This window comes from Lagenorhynchus albirostris, chromosome X (assembly GCF_949774975.1).
Source record: "Lagenorhynchus albirostris chromosome X, mLagAlb1.1, whole genome shotgun sequence".
NCBI classification, from domain to species: Eukaryota; Metazoa; Chordata; class Mammalia; order Artiodactyla; family Delphinidae; genus Lagenorhynchus; species Lagenorhynchus albirostris.
The window spans coordinates 115,347,441-115,364,198 of NC_083116.1; the positions used below are offsets into that span (position 1 = coordinate 115,347,441).

The 16,758-nt window shown below is 39.9% G+C and overlaps 1 protein-coding gene across 14 annotated transcripts in view; it reads left to right on the forward strand.

Moving 5' to 3' along the window:
- Positions 1-16,758, forward strand: part of RPS6KA3 (ribosomal protein S6 kinase A3) — a 110,417-nt gene that overhangs the window by 33,803 nt on the left and 59,856 nt on the right. Inside the window, exon 1 of one of the 14 annotated variants that reach the window (XM_060136792.1) lies at positions 13,987-14,042. The exons of the other annotated variants lie outside the window; for them this stretch is intronic. Within the exon in view, the coding sequence (XP_059992775.1) occupies positions 14,004-14,042 (39 nt within the window). The 5' untranslated portion in view covers positions 13,987-14,003. Of the gene's footprint in view, positions 1-13,986; positions 14,043-16,758 lie in introns of those variants that run through there. 14 annotated transcript variants of the gene reach the window in all.

A 16,758-nucleotide genomic window follows, 5' to 3' on the forward strand; every position in this document is an offset into this window, starting at 1 on the left:
AGCCAGTTTTGGCCTCAACAAGACTATAGGGCAGATAGAGAATAACAAGAGAGAAGAAACCTGGATCCTTAGTGACCTAAGGATCTAGCGACACCTCTTCACTCTAACCTAGCCTCGTGCCTATGGACTGCTCCAAGAGAGAAAAATTGGCACTTACCTTGCTCGAGACTTTGCATTTTGGGGCCTTTTTGTTAGAGCAGCTTAGTCTGTACTCTGACTACATCTAATCATTCATTAACGAAGTAGTTAATGAATGTCTGTTTGGTGCCAAGAACTCTGCTAACTTGTTAGAGACACAGAAACACATAAGGGAAACTTGCAGTTTTAAAATGGCAAAATAAAGCTGTTTTTGTCCTCTTGTTCTCTGGGAAATTATCACCCAAAACAACAAGGACAATAAGAAACGGAAACACGGTCTTTGTAATTAGAACACTTCTGTTATTTGAACCACAATATATAAATATGAAAAGCAGATAAAAGAGTCATAACAAGATGAAGTTATAGGACCTAAGTGCTGGTGAGGAGTATATCATCAAGAAGCAAGCCTTATTCAGGGCCCCAAAGCCCCAGAAGAGCTCAAGAATGAGGTCACTAAGTATTGTGGAAAGTGGAGGTATGGCCCAGGCTGAAAATAGAGATTGGTTGAATGTCGATATGAAAAGCCTTTACTCTAACCCCTCTCCTACCCCTGGAAGAGACAAAGTATTTTATAGAGAAAAATGAACCAGAGAGGCTCCATACATGGGGAACCCCAGGCATAGTAGGAAGTGGGGTGAGACACTGGGCTGGAAACAGGGAGATCAAGGGAAAGCCTACTCCTCAATGGTGTTATGATCCCCTTCCCCTCCCCATTTCACCAACCAAGACCATATCCTCCAGACAGGAGAGTGGAGTCGTCTTTCCTGAAGAAACTGAATGATACCTGATAAAAGACCTTCAGATACTGATATTTGGGAGATCTTCAGTGTAAAGGCTGGCTACTTGACCATTTAACCTACAAGAAAGCCTACCAGTTGACAAGCTCCAGAACATCTGGTCCACTTCTTAGTGCATCACTCTTAAAATGAGTTAAAAGCCAAATATCACCAGACACTTGAGAAAGGATTCCAACATGAAAGAATAAGATCTTGGGGGAAACGGACAATGCAGGAAAAAGGAAAAAGAAAAAATAAATTAATATCCTTTGAGTGCTAAGAGATGAAATTGATTTCCTAAAACAAGAGTAGAATGCTGTTTTTTAAATCTACTTTTATTTATTTATTTATTTTTGGCTGCATTGGGTCTTCATTGATGCGTGCAGGCTTTCTCTAGTTGCGGCAAGCAGGGGCTACTCCTTGTTGCAGTGCACGGGCTTCTCATTGCGATGGCTTCTCTTGTTGCGGAGCACGGGCCCTAGGCATGCAGGCTTCAGTAGTTGTGGCACGTGGGCTCAGCTGTTGTGACTCGCGGGCTCTAGAGCGCAGGCTCAGTAGTTGTGGCGCACGGGCTTAGTTGCTCCGCGGCACATGGGATCTTCCCGGACCAGGGCCCGAACCCGTATCCCCTGAATTGGCAGGCGGATTCTTAACCTCTGTGCCACCAGGGAAGCCCAGTATGCTGTTTTTTTAAAAACAGAAAAAGAAGAAACTGTTAGAAATTAAAAATGTGATAGTAATATTTTATATTTTAGTAGAATATTTAGAAGCTAAAATGGAGGAAACTTTCCCCAAAATAGAACAGGACAAATAGAAAGTAGGAGAGAAAAAGGAGGAGAAGCAATTTAACATTTACCTAATAGGAATTCCAGAAAGAGACAGTGGGGAAATGGAGGGGAAGAAATTAGGAAAGAAATACCATAAGATACATGTTTTCCCCCCCAACATCTTAATATCTCTGAAATCAGAATGTTTGTTATAATCAAAGGTGTGACACATTTTAATTGGCAGCACTTTCTCTTTCTTAACGGTACAGTGCTAATCGTGCTCTTAGATTAGGCAGAATACTAAAATGCCAAAAAAAAAAATTTTTTCCCCCAACATGAGGACCACGAGTCTCCGGATTAAAACAGCCTACTGAAAGCCTGTTAATAATGACCAAAAAAATAAAATAAAATAAAAAGAAGAAGAACCACCCTACTCAAGAAGGATCGTTATTATGAAATATCAAAACACCAGGGATAAAGAGAAGATCCTAAAAGTTTTGCTGTGGGCTGGATGTGTTCCCTCAAAATTTGTATGTTGAAGCCCAAGCTCCAATGTGATGAAGTTTAAAAGTGGGGCCTTTGGGAGGTGGTTGGGTCAGAAGGGCAGAGCCCTCATAAATGGGATTAGTGCCCTTATAAAATGGACCCCAGAGAGCTCCCTCACCCCTTCTGCCCTGTGAAGACACAGCAAGAAGATGGCTATCTACGAACAAGGAAACAGATCCTCGCCAGACACAGAATCTGCTGGCGACTTGGACTTGCACTTCCCAGGCTATAGAATTGTGAGAAATAAATTTCTGTTTGTTGTAAGCAACTCAGTCTATGGTATTCTGTTATAGCAGCCCAAACAGACTAAGACAAGCTTTTAGAAATTTTTTTCATACCATATATAAAGGCTGGGGGACTTCCCTGGTGGCGCAGTGGTTAAGAATCCGCCTGCCAATGCAGGGCACACAGGTTTGATCCCTGGTCCGGGAAGATACCATGTGCCACGGAGCAACTAAGCCCGTGCGCCCCAACTACCGAGCCTGCGCTCTAGAGCCCACGCGCTGCAACTACTGAGCCCTTGTACCACAACCACTGAAGCCCACGTGCCTAGAGCCTATGCTCCGCATCAAGAGAAGCCACCGCAGTGAGAAGCCCGTGCACTGCAACAAAGAGTAGCCCCCACTCACCGCAACTAGAGAGCCCAAGCACAGCAACAAAAACCCAACGCAGCCAAAAATGAAAAATAAAGAAATTTATAAAATAAAGGCCTGGGTATAAGAATAATATACGATATTTCAACATTGAAAGTTAAAAGTCAAGGAGCAGTGCCTTTGAAATGCTTAGTGAAAATGATTTTCAATGAAGGTATTTTCAGACATGTACCTATTCTTTGGAAGAAGAATACCTTCTTCTGCCAACAGTAGAAGGTTATTAACTAAAGGAAAGACATGAGATTCAGGCAGCAAAAGACCCAACATGTACAAGCACAGTGAAGAAAGTTCCTTCCCGTTATGATGAATAAAGGATGCTTCAGAAGACTAGTTCATTCAGTAGGCTTAGAGAGTACTCAGTCCAGATTGAAGCAGACAGATGTTTCCAGGAGGGCTGTCTTCAGGGGAAAAAAAGAAGTTATGAATTGTCCAGTAGGTTTGAGTATTGAAAATCCACTTGAGAGGCAAAGTGAGAAGAATTTGAGATAGGTGCAAAGAAAAGAAAGCAAGTTTTAAAACAAAGCAACTATAAATTTAACAAAAATAGAAACGTTGCATACAAGAAATGTAACTAGAGTATGTTACTTCAAGCAGTGAACAGTGTTTACATAGTCATAATATTTGTAAAGACTCAATATTGATTTAACCAAAATGTGTGATATGAGTGTCACGTCAGCTGTAATAGGATGTCTAAAGGTGATATCTGAAATTGTTGAGTCAGGAGAAAATAGTATAAGGTTATTAGCTATCATATAAATACCAGAGGGAACAATGAACAGAGCTGAAAGGGTATCGAGAACACTGGGTACTGCTACTTTTTTGTTACACAAGCCTTGCATCATTACTTGACCCTTTAATCTTCACTCAGACCTTCTTGACATATGGAGCTGCCCCTGTGATTTCTCTTGAGCATGTCTCCTGGTTTCTATTTGTGGTAGAGCCATTTCATTCTGTCTGGATTTTTCTCCCTTCTTCACACCTCATGTTTTCCTCTCTTCCCTTTGTTCTTTGCCCTCCGATCTGCCTCCTTCCTATATCCTAGATCTACTTTTCTTTCATCTTCTAGAATTTAATGCTGTTTTCCTTTCTTCTGGCTTTCTGAAGGCTCAATCCTTTCTTGTCTTTATGCACCTGAAGTAAAATTTTTATTTCTTCCACTCATGAAGTATACGAAATTTATCTAATTAAATTGATCCATACCAGAATATAACAGGTAGTCATCACCTTCCACCATCTCCCTCCCCAGGAATGGTTGCGTGTTAATTCATATTTATGCACAATTAGTTGAATTTCTCACCAGTTAACTTGCTCCAGCCAGTGTATTTTGTTTTCTCCCTTCCCTGCTGGAGAGACTTGATTATTTTTATCCGTTATTCCAGTAGGGCTGGGAGAGAGACTGCCTTCATAGCAGAAGGTAGGGTGCTGTATAGCCCCTTAAGCCAAGATACCTTCCTGGACTCCAGAATTTTCTATCCTTTCTCAGCTGGCCAGAGGACTCCATGCTCTGATGATCCATGCAGAGGAAATAGGGAGTCTGGGCTGTTTAGGTCTCCATAATCATCCAAGAATCATTAAAGCAGTTTCTTGCTTAGTGGGGAAATAATTCTCTTAATGGTTCTTACAGTAGCAGGCAAAGGTTCTTCTGAGGCTTGAGAATTAAAGGAGATAAATAAGTACCTAGCACAAAGGAAGAGCCCAGTAAGTGTTAATTTTCCTGTCCTCTTCCTCCCAGATGCTGATCTTGCTCTCTCAGACTATTCACCTAGTTCCTCTTAGGAACTAGGGTGGTATCCAGTAATTTTCTGGCTGACAGTAGGCCTGGCCTCAGACAAAACTGTGAACTGACTTTCTCTTAATTTGGTCCTTTGACCCTTCTGTTCCCCTTATTGTTTATTTCTAATAACCATGCATACATTAATCACTCATAACATTAACTTTGTGAATATTATATTACTACAGTCCTAAACACTATATTTATCAACGCAGTCTTTGTAGCTCTTGTATCAGAGTCACATGCATGATTGTTAAGAATTGGAGAAAACATGGGCTTCCCTGGTGGCACAGTGGTTAAGAATCCACCTGCCAATGCAGGGGACACGGGTTCAAGCCCTGGTCCGGGAAGATCCCACATGCCACAGAGCAACTAAGCCCGTGCACCACAACTACTGAGCCTGTGCTCTAGAGCCCGTGAGCCACAACTAGTGAAGCCCACGCGCCTAGAGCCTGAGCTCCGCAACAAGAGAAGCCACCACAATGAGAAGCCCGCGCACCGCAATAAAGAGTAGCCCCTGCTCGCTGCAACTAGAGACAGCTGCACGCAGCGACAAAGACACAATGCAGCCAAAAAATAAACAATAAATTAATTAGTTAAAAAAAAGAATTGGAGAAAGCTTGTTAAAAGTAGTAGTGGTAAAAATGGTTTAAAAAGATAAAATGGAGATGACTGTAGATGACTTTGGATGCCAAGTTAAAGAGCAGCACCCCTGTAAAGGTCACAGGCAGGAGTACACCAGCAGTGCCCCATTCTTTTCAAATCTCCTCATGGGCCTTTAGCGGTAGTTTCTTCCAACTTCTATGCATGCCGTAGCTACTGTTCATATAGTAACCCTAAGGCAGCAGTGATTTGTATGACGGCCTTCACAATATCCAGGGAATTTCACCAGTTCCCTGTTCTCTGCTGGTTTCCTCCATTTCTTTGAAGGTTCCCTCAAGCTCCCTTAAAAGTTGCATTTGAACATCCAAAATGATACTCATAGCTGTGAGTCCAGCATACACTTGCATAACTCTTTCAGTTATCATGGGTTAAACACAAAATAAACTACAGAAAGAGAAGCCCTGGACTTCCCTGGTAGCGCACTGGTTAAGAATCCGCCTGCCAATGCAGGGGGCATGGGTTCGATCCCTGGTCTGGGAAGATCCCACATGCCGTGGAGCAGCTAAGCCCGTGCGCCACAACTACTGAGCCTGCGCTCTAGAGCCCGCGTGCTGCAACTACTGAGCCCACGCGCCGCAACTCCTGAAGCCCGCATGCTCTAAGGCCTGTGTGCCGCAACTACTGAGGCTGTGTGCTCCAACTACTGAAGCCCGCGCACCTACAGCCTGTGCTCCACAACAAGAGAAGCCACCGCAACGAGAAGCCCGCTCACCACAACGAAGAGTAGCCCCTGCTCGCCACAACTAGAGAAAGCCCGTGTGCAGCAGCAAAGACCCAAGGCAGCCAAAAATAAATAAAATTAATAAATAAATTTTTTTAAAAAAGAGAAACCCTAGAGGAGTAGACAATAGACAGCGAAGAACCCACTCAAAACAGGAAAGTACGGTAGAGTGCTTGCTCGTTGGCAGGGAACATTTGTGGAGTGTTACATTAATGACACTGACTAATTGTTTAGAGTATTGTCTGTTTATCTAACTCTCATTAGCTGAGAGTATATTTTAGCACTTAGAGCATATACTTAAATCTACTAGAGAAGATATGCTCTAGTAGATTTAAGTATATACCACTTAGGAAAATATTTCCGAGAATAAATAGCATTATAATTAACACTGCATGGTCACATTAAATAGAGTGTGTGTATAATAGGCAAAATTTCCAAGCATGTAAGTTTTCCTTTACTACATTTTTGGCCCTCTTTCAGGGCTATTTTTTATTTCTAGTGTCCCTTTTCTCCACCCCTAAGAGCTTTAAAAAAAAATACCCCCTTTTTTAAAAAAATCGTGGCTTGCCTAACTCATATGATCCCTCTGATCCAAATTTGCTTCTCCTCTGCTGTAGTCTACTTATCACAATACCCATTTGTTCAATTTGACTGATCTAAACCATAATTGGAAAGAAAGAAAATTCATGTAAGTTCTCTTGAAGTATGAATGGTTTATTGAGTCAACCTGAAATACTGGTGTATTGAACGTTGTAACTCCTGTACTTAAATGAGTCTCTTAATTTAACCATTTTAGACAAAAATGACTAAGTAAAAAGAACTCCAGGGCTTCCCTGGTGGCGCAGTGGTTAAGAATCCACCTACCAGTGCAGGGGACACGGGTTCGAGCCCTGGGCCGGGAAGATCCCACATGCTGCGGAGCAACTAAGCCCATGCGCCACAACTACTGAGCCTGCACTCTAGAGCCCATGAGCCACAACTACTGAAGCCCACATGCCACAACTACTGAAGCCTGCGTGCCTAGAGCCCATGGTCAGCAACAAGAGATGCCACCACAATGAGAAGCCCAGACACTGTAATGAAGAGTAGCCCCCACTCGCTGCAACCAGAGAACGCCTGCATGCAGCAACGAAGACCCAGCACAACCGAAAATAGATAAATAAATAGAAAGAGAGAAAAAAAATTATTAAAAAAAAAAGTTCAGGCTAAGCAGGAAAAAAAATGCGTGAATACAGTGACCAGCAATACCACCTAGGGTGTATTGCTGCTTACTGCAAGATTCCAGCTGGGACATCGGTGGTGCTGCCCCCTCGCCCTCTCGTCATGCTCAGGGGAGATATTGTGAGTGGAATATAGCATGCTTTCCATTGACACAGGGCCTTAGAAGCAACCCCTCTCAGCGCTCTAGGAAGCCACTACCATTTGGTTCAGGTTGATGATCATAAGACTTATTTCCCATCTCTGATTTAAACCCTTAGAACCATAGCACTTTATAACATTATCTACTGATGGATGTGTGCTACAGAATAATTCTCCTGTACTTAAATGGAAATCCTTAGATATTAAATCCTTTAGTATCTGAAAAATTGATTCATACAAAAAAACTGTATCTGAAGGAATTGGTTAAGAACATGTTAATTTTAAGCTTTTATTATAGCAGTTTATTTTTCTCCAGCAGGGTTCAGCCATCATGGAGTCATGAAGATGGTTGATAATTGGGTTTGACCAAGGTTTGGGTTTCGCCAGACAAATATAACGTATGGTGTAGAAAAAGTGTTCAGAAACTCTGCTATGGACCCTCTATCGAGCTGTCTTCCTTCAGGGTCTTATCAAAAGGTTTAGCACCTCCTGGCTTCTGACCTAAGTCAGCCACTGACCATACATATACATGCTCCTTCCCCAGATAGAATTGCCTGTCTATGCTCCCACCAACATCACAGCCATTTCCACTTCCAAACTGTGGGAACTTGGGCAGCAGGTTCCTTAACTTCTCTCTAAGCCTTAGTTTCTTCATCTGTAGTGTAGGTAATAGTATTTACTTATCTCATTGTGGTGAGAGTTAACTGAAGTAATTTCATGTAAAGCATGGTTCTTAGCATATAGTAGTACCTTATATGATATTGTCAGAATTATACTTGAAAGAAAAAATTAGTAATAAATGAGAAGTCAAATAAAGGAACTAAGGATTCAGTGAAAGAAGCTAGAAAAAGAACTACAAAGTAAACCCATAAAAAGCAAGAGAGGGCTTCCCTGGTGGCGCAGTGGTTGAGAGTCCGCCTGCCGATGCAGGGGACATGGGTTCGTGCCCCGGTCCGGGAAGATCCCACATGCCGCGGAGGCGGCTGGGCCCGTGAGCCATGGCCGCTGAGCCTGCGCGTCCGGAGCCTGTGCTCCGCAACGGGAGAGGCCACAGCAGTGAGAGGCCCGTGTACCGCAAAAAAAAAAAAAAAAAAAAAGCAAGAGAAAGGATTTAAATTTAAATTCCAAAATCAGTGAATTAAAAAACAGGAAAAATAAAAAAAGCAAATGCACAACATTAGGAAAGCAAAACAGTATATAACCACAGATAGGAAGGAGATTAAAACATCATAATAACTGAAATATTCACAGATGAAATGATATAATGTCTAGGATTTGCTTCAAAATAATTATGAGAGTGGGGGGAAGTGAGTATATGAAGCAAGATTGGCCATGAGTTGATAATTGTTATAGTTGAGTGGTGGGTTCATGAGGGTTTGTTATACTATTCAGTCTACTTTTAGATACGCTTGAAATTTTCCTTAAATTTTATTTAAAAAACATAATAGCATACTCAATATATCTCTGTACTGATATGGAAGTCTTGCTGAAATATGTGGTTTTCTAAGAAAATCTAAACGATATTTAGGAAGGAATAGAAAAACTATGACTTTACCAATAGCAAGGGAGAAATTTAAGTTATTAAAGAACGCGTACCGCCACACACATCCCACCACTACTGTGGTCCCCCCACCACTACAGTGGTCCCCCCACCACTACAGTGCCAGGCCCCAGGCTCCAGTAGGAGAAATCTTGGAAACTTTCAAGAAATAGATTGTCCTAAAGCATAGGAAAAAATTGTATCACCTTCTAGTCCGTTTTATAAAGTTAGCATAGCCCTGAAAATGAAAGTTAACGCAGAAAAGGAAACTGTGCCACTTTATGAATACAGACAGAAAAATCCTTTTAAAAATTTACAAATCAAATACAGACTTATATTAAAACAATGGAATTTTCCTAGGAATACAAGCATATTAGGACATCTGTTGATATGAGTTATCAAATCAGTAGGTCAAAGGAGAGAAACTAAGTGTATTAATAGATAATAAAAAGACATTTTTTTAAATTGAATATTCATTCTTCTTTTAGTAAAGAGGAAATAGTCTGATATTAACATGATTAAAATATGTCTAAAACCAAATATTGATATCATATTTGAATAACTTACTGAATATATTCCCAAGTCAGAATCAAGGTAGCATTTATTAGTGTTTGCTTTATGTTCCATAGACTGTGAGAAATTTGAGTTTTATTCTGGGATGGGAAGCCATTGAAGAATGTGAGGTGGGGGTACGACCAAGCCTGATTTCTGTTTTAAAATTATTCTGGCTGCCATGAAGAGAAAGGATTGCACAGGAAAAATTTGGAAGGAGGAAAACCAGTTAGATGGCACTAGATGATAATGGTTTGTACTGACAGTGTCAGAGAAAATAGAAATAGACAGATTTGAGATTTATTTCAGAGATAAAATCAGTAGAATTTATTGATGGATTAAATATGAAGGGAAGGAAGTTAGATTAGAAAGGAAAAAGCCCAAAAGGACTTACAGGTTTGGGAGATTGGTATTGATGCCGCTGCCTAAAACGAGTAAGGTTAGCTTCAAATCCAAATCCAAACTTCTTGATAGTCTGTAAGGCCCTGCTTAATGTGGCCCGAACCTACTTCCCCATTTCCTTCTCTTTCCTTGGTGTTCACCACATTCTAGACACCAAGGTCTTTCCTTTGTGCTTTGAATTCATTAAGCCGATTCCTAATCTCAGGGCGTTCGCATTTGCTGCTCATTCTGTTGGAGGACTCAAGACCATGAGTCAGCGAACTTTGTTTATAAAGGGCTGGGTAGTAAATATTTTAGGCTCTGTGGCAACTACTCAAGTCAGCTGTAGCCATTATGTAGGGGAAAAAACAGCAGGAGCTCTTATGTAAATAGACATGGGCATGACCAGATTTAGCCCTTGACTGGCCCGGCCTGGTTGTAGTTTACCCCTGCCTGAGGTCTTGGTGTGGTTCTCTCATTGTTTTTTAGGTTCTTCCCGGAGGACAACTTGGCAAATATGTTACGATCAAGAAACTTTAAAATGCTGCATACTCTACCTCTAGAAATACAGTGCCACTTCCAGAAATTATTTCTAATAAATTGTGAATGTGCACAAAAGATGGGGACATCCCAGTGATATAGAAGATCAAATACCCAACAATAGGGGATTTATATAGTAGAATGCTCTGCAGTCATTAATAATGCATTGAGGATGGGGCTCCCCTGGTGGCGCAGTGGTTGGGGGCCCGCCTGCCGATGCAGGGGACGCGGGTTCGTGTCCCGGTCCGGGAGGGTCCCACATGCCGCAGAGCAGCTGGGCCCGTGAGCCGTGGCCGCTGGGCCTGCGCGTCCGGGGCCTGTGCTCCGCGGCGGGAGGGGCCGCAGCAGTGAGAGGCCCGCGTATTGCAAAAAATAAAAATAAAAATAAATAATGCATTGAGGATGATTTAATAATAGAAAATAGGGGTCAGCAAACTATACCTGAGACCTGCCCCCTATTTTTGTAAATGAAGTTTTATTGGAACACAACCTCACCCATTCCTCTTCACGCTGCAGTGGCAGTGTTGACAGAGACCAATATGTCCTGCAAAGTCAAAAACATTTACTTTCTGGCCCTCTACAGAAAAAAAAAGTGATAATATGTGTACTGTGGTCCATGTGTATATGTGCGTATATACAGACAGAGACTAGAAAGCACCAACATAGAGGATTTTTTCCCTCTTTTGTTTTTCTTCTTTTTATTATTTAAGTTTTCTATACTGGACATGCATAGTTTTTATAATAAAATTACTTTTCAAGTAGTAAGGCAAATGATAAAACCAATAAGACACAAAAATGAAAAACTAGCTGAAAATTTAATACGAGAAATTTCAAGATAGTTAAAGTTAGAGGCAGGAAAAAGGTTAGAGGCAGGAAAATATCAACAATAATATCTGGTTTCATGTGCACAACCACACAAGTAGTGTCCATGTCAGATTTCAGTGTATGATACTTAATTGGGCAGCCATTATTTGAGTTCCTCCTATGTGCTGTTTGCCTGTTCTGAAGCTTAATCTGATAGGGACAATGGGTTGTGCTTAAATACTAATAAATGCCATAAGCAGTGTCCCTTCTGTACTCATACAAAATTGACAAAATATCCAGACATTTCTCGTAGACACTGGGGTTTACTGCCAAAATATTTCTAAGCCTGACAAGACTCCTGGAATACCTCTGATACTTAGACATGGTAGGGATATTGGAGCACACGCAAAAGGAGCACTGAGGCATTTTTCAGTGTTTCAACTGCTTATAATGAGATATGGGTTCGTTCTGGTTCGGAGATAGCTAACACCCAAGTAAAGCAGTTGCTCGGTGATATCTTGTATATAAGGGATTCTAATCGTGTGAGCTAGTCTTTTAACTTTATGGTGCTTTTTGACATAGAGGAGTTTTTGAATTTTATAATCAAATCTATATCAATGTTTTCCTTTATGGCTTACATTTTCTAAACAGGTAGCCAAATACCCTAACATCTCCCTCAGATGTAAAGTGTCACATTCTTTTCTGTCACTCTGCTTTTATACAGCAGTACCATGCTGTTTTAATTAAGGTATCATTTCAACTGAGGGAGACTTAGTTCAGATTTTGATATCTGAAATATTGCTTCATTTTTTAGGGGTAGTATTAAAAAGCATAACTCACAGCAAAATGTGAATTGTTAACCTGAGCATCACTAGTCATTAAAGCCAATTTAGACTAATCCTTCAAATTCAGAAAAGGTTATTTAGTTGCTTCTGTTCTTAAGTATTACTTGAGTAAAATTGATGACTGCTCTGTACAGAGACACTCCTGTTTTATTTTGTACCCCTTAATTGGTTCTATAGTAACCATGATGTTTGCCTCTTCTTGACAGTCTTTTTTTTAATAAATTTATTTATTTGTTTGTTTATTTATTTATTGGCTGCATTGGGTCTTCGTAGCTGTGTGCAGGCTTTCACTAGTTGCGGCAAGCGGGGGCTACTCTTCCTGGTGGTGTGCGGGCTTCTCATTGCGGTGGCTTCCCTTGTTGCGGAGCATGGGCTGTAGGCGCACGGGCTTCCGTAGTTGTGGCACATCGGCTCAGCATTTGTGGCTCACGGGCTCTAGAGTGTAGGCTCAGTAGTTGTGGTGCATGGGCTTAGTTGCTCCACGGCATGTGCGATCTTCCCGGCCCAGGGGTCAAACCTGTGTCCCCTGCATTGGCAAGTGGATTCTTAACCACTGTGCCACCAGGGAAGTCCCAAGCAGGTTTTTTTTTTTTATTCTTCAACTTGCATTAGGTCATTTATAGAACATTGCCATAAAAATTTGATCTAGGAGGAAGAGCCCTGGCCTTTCACATGGTACCTGTAGCACCTAATGGACCCTCTAATGTTTGCTCAATACAGGACAGCAGCACTGAGCTTCCATGATAGATAGCTCTGTCATCAAATATGGCCCTGCCTTGATCATAGTTCCTTCAAGCTTGGAGCAAACTTGGTGATTTTTAGAGGATCTTCAGGTTTTGAAAATTCAGTGATTTTATTAAATTTGTATAGGGTATGTAGATTAACATTTGAGGTTTTTATTGGTTCCACATAGATTGTGTACATTAAGTAAAGTATTTTCCCACAGCTCTCGATGCTTCTGTCCTTTGGTTTTGTTTAAATGCCGCTATCTCGGTGATCATGTTCTGAATACTGGCATACTTTCAAAAATATTTCCCAAAGCAAAAATACCTTAGAATAACTTCTGGAAGCTATTAGAGGATGAAATGGAGTAAGGGATTGTCTGGTAGCTTGACCCCTCCTTCTTTTCCAGGTTGACTTCTTCAGTAAATGTTCCTTTTGCTCACTAATAGCCCAGGGAGTGGACTTTTTTTTTTAATTTAGATTTTTATCAGCTAGGAATGTGAGTTTTAACTGTGGGCCTTGACGTCTTTAACCTGGTTGATAATTGATGTTTATAACCATTGTGAATTTATATGTAATTCACTTTCATTGAAGACAGGAAGAATTTGTCCTTACATCACAATCAAAAAGCTTCTTGTAGTCATTTTCTTCCCATAGTTCGGAAACTCTTCCTCATTGACAGGGAACACCCATGACATGTCTATATATAACCTTAAAATAGTCTTGAAACTGTCCTTTGGAGTGTGTGTATAAACATTACGAAGGGTAAAATTTCACATGAGAATTGATGACTTGTTATTTTAATTGTGCTGACTAGTTTCAGTTGCTTTTAAAGTGTCCTATAGTTAAGAAATACCAGCATATCTCAGGATTCTGAAGTAAAATAATGTTCGTTTCACGGGTTGTGAAAATTGTCTGGATTTCTGGGAACCAGGAGTACGAACATTTCAACAGGATTTTGCTATCAGCAAATCTGTTTTGGTTTCCTGTTCTAGCCTCTCTACCTATCAGCTACATTAGTGCCCTCGCCATTACGTTTCTCCTTTCTTTTACCACAGGAAAATTGTCAGGCCTCTTTCTCTAGCATTTCAGGACCCGCCTGACAGGAAATTTTCTAATTGCCGGAACAGCTGGTAGGGGAAAACTTTGCAGGGGCTTGGCCTTCCCTTTCTAACTTAAGTTTTACCGTTAGAAATTCTTTATCACCATCATGGTTTCATAGCCATGTTTAAATTTCTGTCTTTTCGTGTTCGCTCTATACAGGTAAGCTTTGTTCAACTTCTTTAGAGACTAAAATGTTTCGGTTAGAGCTAAGTATAATTATACTAATTAAACAATTATTTCACTTTAATGTTCTTTTAAGAAGCTTTTCAAAATTCAAAACCAGTTCTTATAGAACATTTAAAGAATAATATTTCTATTTATTAAAATTAAGCCAGCTATTTGTATTATATATTTCAACTCTGTATATTTTGTAAACTTATTTTACATTGCCTTTTTAGTGCTAAAGTAATTTTTAATCTTGTTAGTGTTTGTAATTTTGTATAATAAAACAGATGACTGTAGCTCTCAGTATTGAACTAGGCGTGAACAAAATTGTGAACCTGCTAATATTTAGGAGATTACTATGTAATAATAATGTAAGTAACATTTTGATGAGTAGGAGAATGTGTTATTTTAAACAGTCAAGAATTTAAAAACAGATTTTTGTTGAAATTGGTTCTTTAAAAACTTTGACGTTTTTAATCAATTATATTTAGCTTTAAGCAAGTAATTTTATCTTACAGTAGGCACACTTTTCAAAGCATAACTTTGTTAAAATGTGCTTAGTGAATGATAATTTGTGTTGTATTTAATCTAAAATCCTGCCAAAATCAACTTGATATTTTGCCATGAGAATTGTGCTATCCTGCTGCTCTTTAAAGAGAATTAAATTTGTTGATCGGGATTCCCAATTGGGAGAAAACTCAGTGCTCTTTCCAGCAGTTATTGAAAATATTAGTCTGGAGAACCAGCAATGCTGTTTTCTCAAACATAGATTCAAGAAGCTGGCCTAGAATACTCTCTTAAAGAATTTGGCTAAATGAAAAATTCGGAATGTATTATTCATTAGCAAATCAAGTAAATCGGATTTGGTCAAATTGTAATCTAGAATAAATTAAAATGTGGTTTCTCACCATAGCTTGAATGACAAGACTAATTTTGTGTCACAGCCAAATAATTTTTATGTATCTTGATCATCAAAAAAAAAATTAACATATCTTTTTCAAATTAAAAAAAGTATATTATTGAACTATAATTATCTATATAGAAAGCGATGCTTTATTCATTTTACTTTTGGATTATATTTAAGAGGTAAATAAAATCTTATAATTTCATTTGTCGGGTCTTTTTTTTATGATAGGCCAAAAAATGGTTACGTAGCTATGAGTAGAAAATACTTATTTATTGGCTTTTACTAAGGAATATTTAAATATTTTATTTTGAGCTTCAACAATATTTTCTGACATTAAAAACAATTTAAAAAATACAAATGCCTTAAGAACACACTTCCTGACTCAAGGGAGGGGAGGAAAAAGGAAATTATGTATACAAGGCAGGGCATAATGCCAAATGTTGAATCATTCTTTAAAATCAGTTAATGTCACCCAGTTTGTTTTCTTGATATTTGCATGTTACAGTATTAGGTTTTATATAACTCAGGTAAGCAGTATCTGTTTCAGTCCCTTTTCTTTAATCCTTTTAAAAAACATTTTAAGAACAAAATTTTATATTTTCCCTTTCAACTTGAAAAGGAAACATTGAGTTAATTTTTTCCCGTTAATTTTTTCCCAGTAAGGGGTGAACCTCAAAGACCATTTAAGATGGAACCTGTCAACCTTTTGTTGGTCCTGGGAAACAAATGAGGTGGCTTTCTCTGTGACTGGAGGAACAACAAAAGATCCACCTGTCCATGAATTTTCTTCTGCCATTTTTCTGTGATGTTTAAAATGATACTCTTTACAAATTCCTAAAATTATAGGGTTTTTTTGTTTTTCTGTTTTTTAATTTTTGGCTATGTTGGGTCTTCGTTGCTGCACACGGGCTTTCTGTAGTTGCGGCGAGCGGGGGCTACTCTTCGTTGCGGTGCACGGGCTTCTCATTGCGGTGGCTTCTTTTGTTGCGGAGCATGGGCTCTAGGTGCGCGGGCTTCAGTAGTTGTGGCACACGGGCTCAGTAGTTGTGGCTCGCGGGCTCTAGAGCGCAGGCTCAGTAGTTGTGGTGCATGGGCTTAGTTGCTCCGCGGCATGTGGGATCTTCCCAGAGCAGGGATTGAACCCGTGTCCCCTGCATTGGCAGGCAGATTCTTAATCACTGCACCACCAGGGAAGTCCCATAGATATTTTTTAACTGAACTGACTTTGTTTTATCTATCAGGGTCATATCCCAACAAGTATTTTCCCAATAGTACATCTTTGAAGCCCTAGGTAAATTCCTAGAGAGCAGATACTCTTCTGTATCGTAGTTTTGCTAATACCTAGTGCAGTACCTGGCCCATAATCTGAATTGCCTTCTAACAAAAAGGAAAGAGCCTAAGAGAATATGTCATAGATCAGAAACACTTCCATCAGGACCAGGCAGTCAGGAAGAAGCAAAAGTACAAGAGCCTTATTATTATTATTATTATTAGGTCTCTCCCCAAAACAGCAAAGATTTTGGTCTGTTTCATTTATTGTATATCTCAGACAGCTAGAAGAGTGCCTGGCATGTATTAGGTGTTCAATAAATAAATGCTTAAATAGATGAACGAATGAATTCCCATTCATAGCTTGAGAGTATTGAACACCTCTGAGTTTGGTAACTGTGAGTACCAAATGTCTGAAAGTGCTGGGAATGTAGATGAAGGATACAGGGTTGTGATGTAGACCAGCTGGCAGCTTCACAATTTTGCCTACAGGTAGACCTTTATCTAGCAAATAAACGTAGACTTTGTAAAAAT